Consider the following 13008-nt stretch of genomic DNA (forward strand, 5'->3'; position numbering starts at 1 on the left):
TCCCTGGATGCACGGATGTAATTTTTGTGCGTGAGGGTGTGCGTGCGCGCGCGCGCGTGCGTGAGTGTGTGTGTGTGTGTGTGTGCGTGTGTGTGTGTTATGCGGTGAAGATGCCCGGATCGCTGAGCAACGAGGAAGAGGGCCAAGACGATTTGGATTTTGAAGACGACGTGCCAGGTGAGGGGAGTGAATGAAGTGGACATGGGAGGAGGAAGGAAAGAAGGGATGGATAGAGAGAGAGAGAAGAAGGAAGGAAGGAAGAAAGGGAGTTTGCATCCTTCTGAGATGTTCCTGGTTCTGGGTTTAATGCAGGGGGGTGAGAAGAAAAACCAACCCGAGCTCGAACTCCTTCCACCTGCTAAGAAAGGGGGCAGGACGCAGTGACACAGAGATGTCATAACCACATTATCATAACGCGTCATGATCTCCTGTCCTGTCCCTTACAGAAAGCCTTCAGCATCCTGAGATCCTGCATGCATGCCTTTGTGCTTCTCGGTTTTATTCTCAGACAGCCACGTTTTCTTTTGCATGGCTATAAATGACACCATTGTGGTGCTTTAGAAGAAGAGATCAACATGTCTCATCCATGCATCGTTCTTTTCCATCCATCCATCCATCCATCCATCCATCGCATGCAATTGATTCAAACTTACAGTACATGGTCTTGAGTAAATGATAAAATCACGCCACAGAGATGAATTCATGCTCGCTGCTTTTGTCTTGGGGGAAAAAAATCTGCTTGGTGCTCCTCCAAAGAGCCACGTGTGACAGGAAAACATGCCCTACACGCACAGGCTACGACTTTTCACCAACTGGACAAATAAAACAAAATGTCCTTTGCAGCTCAAGTTACAATCTGAAGATTTTACTTCAATCCTGGTGATGTTTAGTTTTGTAAAGAGGCTGTCCTTTTCTGAAACCTTGTAGAACCGATACGATATTTTTGTCTTTCATGACGGTCATCGTGTCCGATTAGACACTCATACTGCTATAAATTCTTGCCGTGTTTTGGTTGCAAGATTGGCAACGCGACAAGTTTGGCCCCGACCAATCATTGTCCATGTGCTTGCATGTTGTCAGGAAAGAGGGTCGAGAAATTGTCAATCGATGACGCCATGTTTGCATGCCAGAGTCATTCATATCTATCATTCTATTGGTGAACGTCAAGGATCATGTCGTAGGAGTTGTAAGTCAGAAAAAACAAAAAATACTGACATGGTAGACTTTTTGCCCAGATGTCATGTCGCTGTTAGGTCATGGTGTAGTGGTTCACACTGTCACCTCACAGCAACAAGGTTCTGGGTTCAAGCCCAGTGGCTGATGAAAGCCTTTCTGTGTGGAGTTTGCATGTTCTCCTCGTGTCTCCATGGGTTTCCTCTGGGTGCTCTGGTTTCCCCAGCAGTCCAAAGACATGCAGGTTAGGTTAATTCTCATCTCATCTCATTATCTCTAGCCGCTTTATCCTGTTCTACAGGGTTGCAGGCAAGCTGGAGCCTATCCCAGCTGACTACGGGCGAAAGGCGGGGTACACCCTGGACAAGTCGCCAGGTCATCACAGGGCGGTTAGGTTAATTGGTGGCTCGAAATTAACCGTAGGTGTGAAGGATTGTTTGTCTCTATGTGTCAGCCCTGTGATGATCTAGCAACTTGTCCAGGTGTACCCCACCTCTCGCCCATAGTCAGCTGGGATAGGCTCCAGCTTGCCCGCGACCCTGTACAGGATAAGCGGTAATAGATAATGGATCATGGAAGGCTTGTTTGTTATTCCAAATATTCATATTCAGATCCAATGCTGGAAGTTTTTCACCCATGACAAAATCGTCTCAAAATCTTAGCCTATGGATTGTTGCATATAACTAACCCAGCGGAACGAACTAAAAAACCCAGACGTCTTTTCTGGGCTCAGATTATTCCTTGTCACGCAAATCCTAGGAAAATCTTACCAAATTCCATCCAATTAAAGTCATCCGCCATTTTAGGTTTTCCAATAAAGATCCTCTGACGATAGACCTGTGATTATAGAATATTTCCATGCTGTCAGTCAGCTTTCTGTTTTACAGGAAATCAATCGATCAACGTTGAGTACCTCTGCAAGGTCATTGATTATTATTCTTATAACAGCACACCTGGTTGTGTTTTATTCCTGATAGACTCGAAAGACATGGTGATGTTAGATGAAGCTGAAAGAGCTTGGAGATGAGTTTCAGTATCGGGGGTCAGGGTTGGGAATGTGCAATTAACTTATTAACATTAACTTATTAACCTCGCTTGCTCGGTCTTTACAGGAAAATATCAGACCAAGGTCTTGACAGTACGGCCCGAGCCCGTAGAAAAAGACCCCGGTCTGATATTTTCCCATAAAAACCGACCAAGCAAGGTTAATAAGGAGTTTATTATATGTTTTTTTTCCTATTTCTAAGATTAAAGTGCCATTCCACCATTGGATGTATTTTTTTGGCATAAAATACAATATATTTTATGACAACATGACTAGACAGAGAAATATTTTAGCTTCAAAATGATATATCAAACATCATTTTTTGACAACGACAAGTATATTAATTTTGCGACCAAAGTCACCTACCCTTTTAATTTCCGCGCGGTAGTGAAACGTGATGTCATCGGCAGGTTCCCCTTCTTGTGTACCACGTCACGTGTGACGTGGCACAGATTATCAGCAATGGCGGATAGAACGCGATTTCCACTTGTCGATTGCTGTGCCGATATTCACCATCGACCGTCTCCTTTGGGCATCACTTGCTATTTTCCTTCGCTTCTTTTCCGAAGCTGACAATCGCGTTCTATCCGCCATTGCTGATAATCTGTGCCACGTCACACGTGACGTGGTACACAAGAAGGGGAACCTGCCGATGACATCACGTTTCACTACCGCGCGGAAATTAAAAGGGTAGGTGACTTTGGTCGCAAAATTAATATACTTGTCGTTGTCAAAAAATGATGTTTGATATATCATTTTGAAGCTAAAAGATTTCTCTGTCTAGTCATGTTGTCATAAAATATATTGTATTTTATGCCAAAAAAATACATCCAATGGTGGAATGGCACTTTAAAATAGACGCTTATTATAATGAGGCGTGACGCTGCTTTCAGTCGCGTTATATTTGTAACGTAGTTGAGTCACACATGTAGAATAAACGGCTAGCGGTTTCAAAACTGAACTTCTGTTAGCGGTTAGCGGTTTCTGTATGCTCTTGGTTGTTGATTTCTTGAATAACTCGGCGACTCTTGTTTGTCTTTCGGCGTTTTTGATTTCCAGGTTTTGTTTGTTTTTTGCAACATTGAAAGCCGGCGCCTTGGAAAGAAAGTCCATAATCAATCGCTCACAGGCATTACGGGAAAATACTGCCCGCCAAGGAACCAATCAGAGCGCACGATTTTACCGGAAGTAGCTCATAACATATAATGGTTTTATTTTGTTTTCAACTGGCAGTCTTTCGTTGTTTCTTCGTCACATCAAATACCCGTCCTTCAATTGTGTGAATTTGCTCACACTGTCGTGACTGCAGTAAACCAGACTACAGCTGCAAAATCAAACCATATCCATATACAGTACTGTGCCGAATGTAGAAGGCAGAAAATAGAAATCTATAACAAAGTTTGTATGAAAAAAAAATAGGGTGCTGAAGACTGTTGCCAAGTACTGTATATTATATATAAAAAAACGCTCCAACAATTTTCTGTATTTTACACCCATATTCATCCTCCAGTCCTCTGTCGACCTTGTTAATAACTATACATTATGTTTTTTGTACCGTAGATGCTATTAAGTTTGCATGTGTTTTTACGTACTTGAGAGTATAATTTGTCAAGGTTACACTTTCCACATGGTTCATAGTGAATTACGAGGCTTTTTATTGGGTGTGAATGGAATGCAAATTAATTTTAATAGATGAGGTTTGTGCAACACAAAGACTGAATTGTTTCGATCTGATATTCTACTGCCAAGGTAAAGAGTGGCGTGTATATTGAACGGTTATTCCACCAAATCGAGTCGTACATGAGCCGATAGCCGATGAGGCGCGTAGCACCGAGTTGTCTATAAGCCATGTACGACCAGATTGAGTGGAATAACTGTTTTATTCTGTCCACATTCACTGGATTTTGAGAAACAGATCATTTTTGTTTTTATTTTTTGCAACGTCCGACAAAATCATTTCCGCTGAGGATGTAAACAAACCGGCGAAATGACAGGAGCAATTTGTGAAAAATGCGATGATAATAATAATAATAATAATTCTTGAAAAATAAAAAACAGATACGTTCTTACCATCAAATACTTTCATTCCATATTTTGTTGCTTTTTTTGTATTTTTTGGGGGTTTGGTTTTCGAGTCGAGTTTTTATTACATCCTTGGTTGGTTCAGTAACACGCTCCATCATTTTTTTCTTCTTTTGGGTTTTTTTGGCGGTTGGCAAACCAACTTAAAGGTGCACTACCGCCATCTACTGGGCTGGAGTGTGGAACGGGGGGTTGGCTATATTCTTTTAGCTATTTCTGTTTTTCTTTTTTTTTAATACTGGATAATAAAGTGATATTTCTGACTTGATGCGCTCTGCCATTTTGTTTTACTCTACTCATGGGATATGAGCCGATATCCTAATAGTAGAATAGCCAATCAGAGTACGTGATTGCTCATATCCGGTGAATGTGGATAGAATAATATAGCTATGTAGTTTATATTATAATACCAGACTTACGAATTTTGCGCTATGGGTGCAACGATAGTACAGTGTGTATCGTATCGTATCATATTGTATCGTGTGGAAGCCTTCACTCCAAACTCCAAAATGTGCCTAGGAGCCGTCCTTTTCTCCCAAATAAAATGAGATATTAGTCAATCAACATATGAATCTGGAACGGTTCGAACAAATGTTTTGATCTTGATATTAACTGACACTACTAGGAAGCGCCGCCCCTTTCCTTCCGCCAACCTTGCAGGACGTCCTTACTTTCTGTCAAGGTCAAATTTGCGAACGTTCGATGAAAATTCAACCAAAAATAACCACAAGAAAAAAAATAAAGACCAATAATTTGATCATTAAAGATTAAATAATGCAGCAACGACGTCGTATCAAACGGAACGCTTTACAAAATCAGGTTTATTGTGATGAACAGTTTGCGTAGTGAAAATGTCGTCCGTGTGGACACGAGACAACCGATTTGTAAAATGAAGCAATGTTGATAATGCTCTGTTCTCAGCGATATTATTCTGCTCTCCTGTCCTCTCTTCTTCAGCCTGAAATGGTGGAAACGCTCCTTTCCTTTTCTTGCCTGCATGATTCCTCTTTTTTTTTGCTTTTAAATCACGATTGTTTAAAATGCTAAACTGCGAGAAGGTAATACCGTGTGTTACTAACAACGTCACACATCCGTGCCTTTATCGCTCCATCGAGAAAGATTACACGATGTAGCATTAATAACATGATTTACATTTACAGTACAGACTGGCTGGATGATGATTTTTTTTAAAAGGAGATGTCATTTAACCCCAATATCCTCCTTAAAATGTTATTACAATTCGCTGACTGGACGTCGCTTCATCTGTCTCTGCTTCCTCGTAATGCGAATCTATAATGCGGTGGATCTATTTCCCCTGAAATAAGGCGTCTAATGTTGCTTTTAATACACTCGAAGAATTGACGGACGGAGCTCCTGTGGAGCTCCTAAACAAGACTCATCAATCTCACAGTCAGTTCAGTCTCTCCCTTCCTGCGGGGTGCAGGTGCCACGCTGGGAGAGATGTGATGAAGTGGCCTGAAAGCCGCGCCACGGTTGCGCTTCTTTATACCACTGTGGCGCTCGGCTTGATAAAATCAATTCCGTTATAGTTTTCTCGCCTTCAGTTGACTCGGGGCGCTCCGAACTAATATCGGGTTCGAACGATCCTTAATACGACTCTGGGTCGTTTGAATTTGAATAATTTTTCTTATTCTTTCCACAGAACAGCAAATTGATCAAATAAATTCAGAGACAAAGCTGAATATTTTGGGTCAGGGTTTTGCAGATTGACGCAAGAGCGAATTTGCTTTTTATTGATTTCGGAAAACGGCGTTTAGACTTCAGCGACGGTCATAAATGTGCATTAACATCTGTAAGAACGTAATATTCCTACTTCGGTGTGAACCTCGCTTGTTTCTACACGCTGCTTATGGGCGTTTCCTACGATCGATCTCACGCAGTTAAATTCCTTTAATTCTTTAAAGCTAGACGACCTTTCGATTTCATAAAATCGATGAAATTTAGTTCTCTCTGAAATTTGGTCATTGTGATGTATGTTTATTTCTGCAATATCTCACAAAATATCAGGCCATTCTGTGGCTGGGAAGTTATTTAATTTGAGAGGATTAAAGCAAATAATGTGCATGAACTCGCTCGGTTTGCGCAGTCAAGCAGACCGAGGAAGTCCGTGTGTGTGCGCATGCGCAGGCTTACCTTTGAGCGTGCACTGACAGTTCCACCATTCTGTCGCTAAACGAACAGCTGATCAGACCGAGGTGCTCGCTGAGCGCCGAAATTTATTAGTTTGGTTCTGCGTTTCCTTTCCTTCATATAGAACATAACGTCTTTTCTTTTCGCTTTCTTTCTGTTACTGTAGTCAGTCTTTCACGTTTCATTCGCACACTCACGTCCTCCATTTTTCTCTCCGATTTCAAATTTGTATCCCACAATGCCTTGTGCGAACGGGGAAAGCCCACCACGTCATACATGATGTGGTATCTTGAATTGCGTCATGGTGAAGCAGGAAAAAATAGCGGAGAATTTAGGGACATGTGGCCTTAAATTCATTAATTGTTCTATTTAAAAAAACGAATAAAATTGGAAGTCTGTGATTTGAATTCAGTAGCTTTCGGTCCACTAAACAAAAATAATTAGGTGTCGGGGGAAATTCTTTTTATGACCTAGACTTGAAAAATCTGAAAGGCAGTCTAGCTTTAAAATCATGTTTCTATGAAAGCTAACGGAGCTAAAGAAGCGATGGCGAAATAAAATCTGTAAAATTTCCCCAGACTCCTCCCATTATTATGAGCTCATCCGGCCGACAGGTGATGAGTTTATGCCATCACGTGTTGTCTGTCCGGCGTCGTCCACATTTCATGAAAATCGCTTCTTCTCTCTCAGTTCTTCACCGATTTTTATTCGTTTTGGCAGGAAGGTCGGTCTGCCTGGGGTGCATATACGTACCCAAATTTGCATAATTGCAATTAATGATGAAGATATGGAATAATTAATCAATCCCTAACGAGCAGTTTCTACACAAATCGCTTCTTCTCCCTCAATTCTTCACCGATTCTGATTCTTTCTTTCTTTCATGAAGGTAGGGTGCATATAGCTTCTACCCAGATTTGCTTAATTATAATTATTAATGAAGTTACAGACTAATTAAGCCTTAATGTCTTGCAGTTCAACAAAAATCGCTTCTTCTCGGTAGGGGTGTGCATTGGCACAGCCCTCACGATTCAATTCGATTACGATTCGGAGGGTAACGATTCGATTCACTCCGATTCTACGATGCATTGTGATGCGTTAAAATTTTACTGAAAGCAAGGCAAATTTTTCAGTAGTCATGAGGCAGATACTGCAGTCAGATACTGAACAACATGTTTTGGCTGTTGTGTGTATCACTCCTGTTTTAAACAAAATAAAATTGAATGTTATAGAGTTTTTCAAATATGAAAAAGAAAAATTACAGCTTTTTAGTGCTTTGAATGAGACCAAATACTTTCTTTTTTACACACAGGTCTTGTCTACTTTCCCATCAACCTCATAGAATCCAAAATGTGCCCAGATGTCAGCTTTCGAAGCTTTGGGTGCGTTAATAATAACCTGTCTCTCGCAGTCCTCTTCCTCCGCCTCAGCCATCTTGCTAAGCTAGTGCTCTCTCGACTGGCGTGCAGCTACAGACTGCGCATGTCTGTGATGTTGCTCCGGAAATGCCCACGGAAGTTTTTTTTTTTTTTTAAATACGCTGAATCGATCTGGCATGTTGCCGAATCGATGCTGAATCGTCCATGCCCCGCATTGCGATGCATTGCCGAATCGATTATTGTTGACACCACTACTTCTCGGTCAATTCCTCACCGTTTTGGATTCTTTCTGGCAAATAGGTCGGTATTCCTAGGGTGGATATCGCTTCTATACATAGCTTGTGTATATAGCTTGCGACATTTATTACACAAGGAAGGTGGCCCACTTTAGATCGTTCCTTCTGGACTAGACGCGTCCAGAGTGAGCTACGCCATCATGGACGGTCTCATCTCATCTCATCTCATTATCTGTAGCCGCTTTATCCTTCTACAGGGTCGCAGGCAAGCTGGAGCCTATCCCAGCTGACTACGGGCGAAAGGCGGGGTACACCCTGGACAAGTCGCCAGGTCATCACAGGGCTGACACATAGACACAGACAACCATTCACACTCACATTCACACCTACGCTCAATTTAGAGTCACCAGTTAACCTAACCTGCATGTCTTTGGACTGTGGGGGAAACCGGAGCACCCGGAGGAAACCCACGCGGACACGGGGAGAACATGCAAACTCCACACAGAAAGGCCCTCGCCGGCCACGGGGCTCGAACCCAGGACCTTCTTGCTGTGAGGCGACAGCGCTAACCACTACACCACCGTGCCACCCCTGGACGGTCTCGTTATAATCATTATTTTTTTAAAATTACGATTGCTTGGTTTGAACTAAAGCAAAGCCTCGCACCATACCATCCACACAATCTCTTCCTGTTCACTGTTTCTGGCTGATCCTCTGATATTTCCGTGGATTTGGTTTTGGCAAATTAAAACTCTCTCCTCAAGCCTTTTCCTGATTGGCTGAACGTAGCTGCACTCATTTGTGTTCATTTAAGTGTCGCCCAAGCCAGAGCTCTGAGTTACTCGTATAAATTAGCTCAGCAGCAAACATCTGGATAGATTAATGAGTGTTCAAATGCCCTATGACTGCATCCCTTCACCATATTTGGAGCACATCTCCTATAATCCTGAGTTAAACGGAACTCTACGAAATGATTTTCGGAGGATTTTTAGGTTCTTGCCAAAATTTCCACAGATTATTCCGGAAAAAAAAAAAAGTAGATGTCAATCTTTCCATTCCTGGGCCTGTTTTTGTCAAAGCATACAGAAGTTTTTATGCTGTGAGCCTTTAAAGGAACAGTCCACCGTACTTCCATCATGAAATATGCTCTTATCTGAATTGAGACGAGCTGCTCCGTACCTCTCCGAGCTTTGCGCGACCTCCCAGTCAGTCAGACGCAGTCAGACGCGCTGTCACTCCTGTTAGCAATGTAGCTAGGCTCAGCATGGCCAACGGTATTTTTTGGGGCTGTAGTTAGATGCGACCAAACTCTTCCGCGTTTTTCCTGTTTACATAGGTTTATATGACCAGTGATATGAAACAAGTTCAGTTACACAAATTGAAACGTGGCGATTTTCTATGCTATGGAAAGTCCGCACTATAATGACAGGCGTACTAACACCTTCTGCGCGCTTCGGCAGCGCATTGATACGGAGCTCAGATATCAATGCGCTGCCGAAGGTGTTAGTACACCTGTCATAGTGCGGACTTTCCATAGCATAGAAAATCGCTACGCTTCAATTTGTGTAACTGAACTTGTTTCATGTCACTGGTCATATAAACCTATGTAAACAGGAAAAACGCGGAAGAGTTTGGTCGCATCTAACTACAGCCCCAAAAAATACCATTGGCCATGCTGAGCCTAGCTACATTGCTAACAGGAGTGACAGCGCGTCTGACTGCGTCTGACTGACTGGGAGGTCGCGCAAAGCTCGGAGAGGTACGGAGCAGCTCGTCTCAATTCAGATAAGGGCATATTTCATTATGGAAGTACGGTGGACTGTTCCTTTAATACTGCGGCTGTGTTCCAGACAGAAGGTTTGTTGCCGCCTTGTTGCCGCTCTGCTGTATTAGGCAGGCGTCTCATCAGACTGGACTTGTGACTCAAGGCATCTTCTATGGATGTTCGTTTCAAATGACCTTTTAGTAGAGCATTTATGGTAACGTATGACATCAGCTCATATCACACAAACTGATTTAGTGACGGTCTCAGGGTGATGAGATCATACAATGTTTATTTCTTGGTGACTTTTTAACAATCAAAGCGAAACAAACCCAGAACTTCTGTTTAAATTCAAAATCACTTTTGTGTGAAGTTTGGGCCGCCAGCTTTTTAAAAATGTTTTCTGTTGCTTTAGGGAGCTGCTGCACAGATTTATGGGTAATAAGCAGCATCGAGGAGCCATCAGTGTTGCCTTCAAGTGGGCAGTTTGAAGGCATCTGAGAAGACAGGAAACGAGAGTTTGATCCATTTCAAATGGTCCTTGATACCTCACTGTTTTCTTAGACATCTTGCCGAGGCAGCATTTTTCCCATTTTGAACACATTCTGTCTTACTACTTCTTCTTCTTCTTCTTCTTGTTCATCATCATCTTTATCTTCTTCATCTTCATCTTCTTTGTCTTCATCATCATCTTCTTTGCCTTCTTCTCCTTCTTGTTCTTCTTCTTTGTCTTGTTGTTGTTCATCATCATTATCATCATCTTCTTTTCCTTCTCCATCTTCTTCATCATCTTTTTCTTTGTCTAAATCTTCTTCTTCTTCGTGCTGTTGTTCATCATCATCATCATCATCTTCATCTTCTTTTCCTTCTTCATCTCCTTCTTTGTCTAAATCTTGTTCTTCTTTGTGCTGTTGTTCTTCATCTTCTTTGTCTTCATCTTCTGCTTCTTTATCTTATTCGTCTTGTTCTTCTTTGTGTCGTTGTTGTTCATCACCATCATCTTCTTCATCATCTTTCCCTTCTTCATCTTCATCATCATCTTCTTTTTTGTCTAAATCTTCTTGTTCTTTGTGTTGTTGTTCTTCTTCATCTTCTTTGTCTTCATCTTCTGCTTCTTTAGCTTCTTATTCTTGTTCTTCTTTGTGTCGTTGTTGTTGTTCATCACCATCATCTTCTTCATCATCTTTCCCTTCTTCATTTTCATCATCATCTTCTTTTTTGTCTAAATCTTCTTGTTCTTTGTGTTGTTGTTCTTCTTCATCTTCTTTGTCTTCATCATCTTCTGCTTCTTTAGCTTCTTATTCTTGTTCTTCTTTGTGTCGTTGTTGTTGTTGTTGTTGTTGTTCATCACCATCATCTTCTTCATCATCTTCATCTTCTTTTCCTTCATCTTCTTCATCATCTTCTTCTTTGTCTAAATCTTCTTGTTCTTCTGTGTTGTTCATCTTCATCTTCTTCTTTATCTTATTCTTCTTGTTCTTTGTCTTGTTGTTCATCATCATCTTTTTCTTCTTCATCTTTGTCTTATTCTTCTTTGTGTTGTTGTTCTTCTTCATCTTTGTCTTCTTCTCCTTCTTGTTCTTCTTCTTAGTCTTTTTGTTGTTCTTCTTCTTCTTCTCCTTCAATTTTTTTCCTTTATCTCATTTTGTGAATCCAGTTTTTCAAAGGGCAGCGTTTGTGATTGTGTTGATATTTCTATAAAATGATCCCGCTGTATTCAGCGTGCATGCTCTGTGCACAGTATTGCCACATTACACTGAGACGCCATCTCCGAGGACTTCATATTACCGAACATAACTGAAGCGGATTATTTTCTTTGTTTTGTTTTGTAAGATTATTTCCTTTAACAGTGATTAACTGCTCGAAGCATGTTATTCCTCTGATCCAATGATGATTATTTTTATTCAATAATGATTTTTTAACCATTTATAGTTACATTTAATGTAAAGGAACATTAGCAATATATGTTATCACTTATTTATAACAGCTGTAAACAGTCGCTCCCTCACCAGCCTCTCGTTTTTTTCTCTCTTGAAGTTAATATGACAAAAAAACCCACAGCTTGTCACTGAGTTACTGAGAAATCAGAACTCGCAAACTTACTGACTGGGACAAAGCGCTGACACTGGAGACTCCTTCCCTGTAATGTAATGCTGCATGAATGTCTCCTCACAGAAAACTTATCAAAAGATCAAAAATTACTCAATTTTCTTTGCTAAATAAGAAAAGTTTTAGAATCCGTTTCATATTCAACCTTGATCACATGGTGTGTCTGAGCCCTGTGCTATAGTGACAAAATAGCTATCAAAAATGCATTCCTATATTTAATAAAATGAGATAAATAGAATTTTGATCATAAAAAAATTGCCTTTAGTTCTCTGTGAAGGAGAAACGATAACAATAAAGAAAATGAACTTTCTGATTTGAGAAGGTAGCAGGGCTGTGGTATTAATCATCTCATTATCTCTAGCCGCTTTATCCTGTTCTACAGGGTCGCAGGCAAGCTGGAGCCTATCCCAGCTGACTACGGGCGAAAGGCGGGGTACACCCTGGACAAGTCGCCAGGTCATCACAGGGCTGACACATAGACACAGACAACCATTCACACTCACATTCACACCTACGCTCAATTTAGAGCCACCAGTTAACCTAACCTGCATGTCTTTGGACTGTGGGGGAAACCGGAGCACCCGGAGGAAACCCACGCGGACACGGGGAGAACATGCAAACTCCACACAGAAAGGCCCTCGCCGGCCACGGGGCTCGAACCCGGACCTTCTTGCTGTGACGCGACAGCGCTAACCACTACACCACCGTGCCGCCCTGACGATTTATTAAAAAGGATAAATATACTACGGTCTGTAAAATGTCAGAGAAACGCGATTGATGAGGAATAATATCTGTCAGTAACTGCTGTCTTAGACTGAGGTTTCAGGTTGTTGTTGGCTTTTAAAGGAGAACTGAAGGCAATATTTTTTATGATAAATTCTATTTATCTCATTTTATTAAATATCGGAATGCATTTTTGATCGCTATTTTGTTGCTGCTATAGCAAGTTATGAGTGTTTGAAATATGCTCTGTAATATATCAGTCCATATGTCAAAGCGATGGCCGTAAACGAGATTCGTTGAGACCTGTGCGAGACATCGTAGGACGGAAGTAAAACGTACAGCGGAAATCAA

General features: G+C 41.4%; 1 protein-coding gene across 3 annotated transcripts in view; it reads left to right on the forward strand.

Moving 5' to 3' along the window:
- chd5 (chromodomain helicase DNA binding protein 5) overlaps nucleotides 1-13008 on the forward strand; it is a 135624-nt gene continuing 122616 nt past the window's right edge. For all 3 annotated transcript variants that reach the window (XM_060910648.1, XM_060910649.1, XM_060910650.1), the window contains exon 1: nucleotides 1-177. In XM_060910648.1, coding sequence (XP_060766631.1) covers nucleotides 111-177 — 67 coding nt within the window. In that variant the 5' untranslated portion in view covers nucleotides 1-110. The remainder of the gene's footprint in view (nucleotides 178-13008) is intronic.

This window comes from Neoarius graeffei, chromosome 26 (assembly GCF_027579695.1).
Source record: "Neoarius graeffei isolate fNeoGra1 chromosome 26, fNeoGra1.pri, whole genome shotgun sequence".
In the NCBI taxonomy this organism is placed as follows: Eukaryota; Metazoa; Chordata; class Actinopteri; order Siluriformes; family Ariidae; genus Neoarius; species Neoarius graeffei.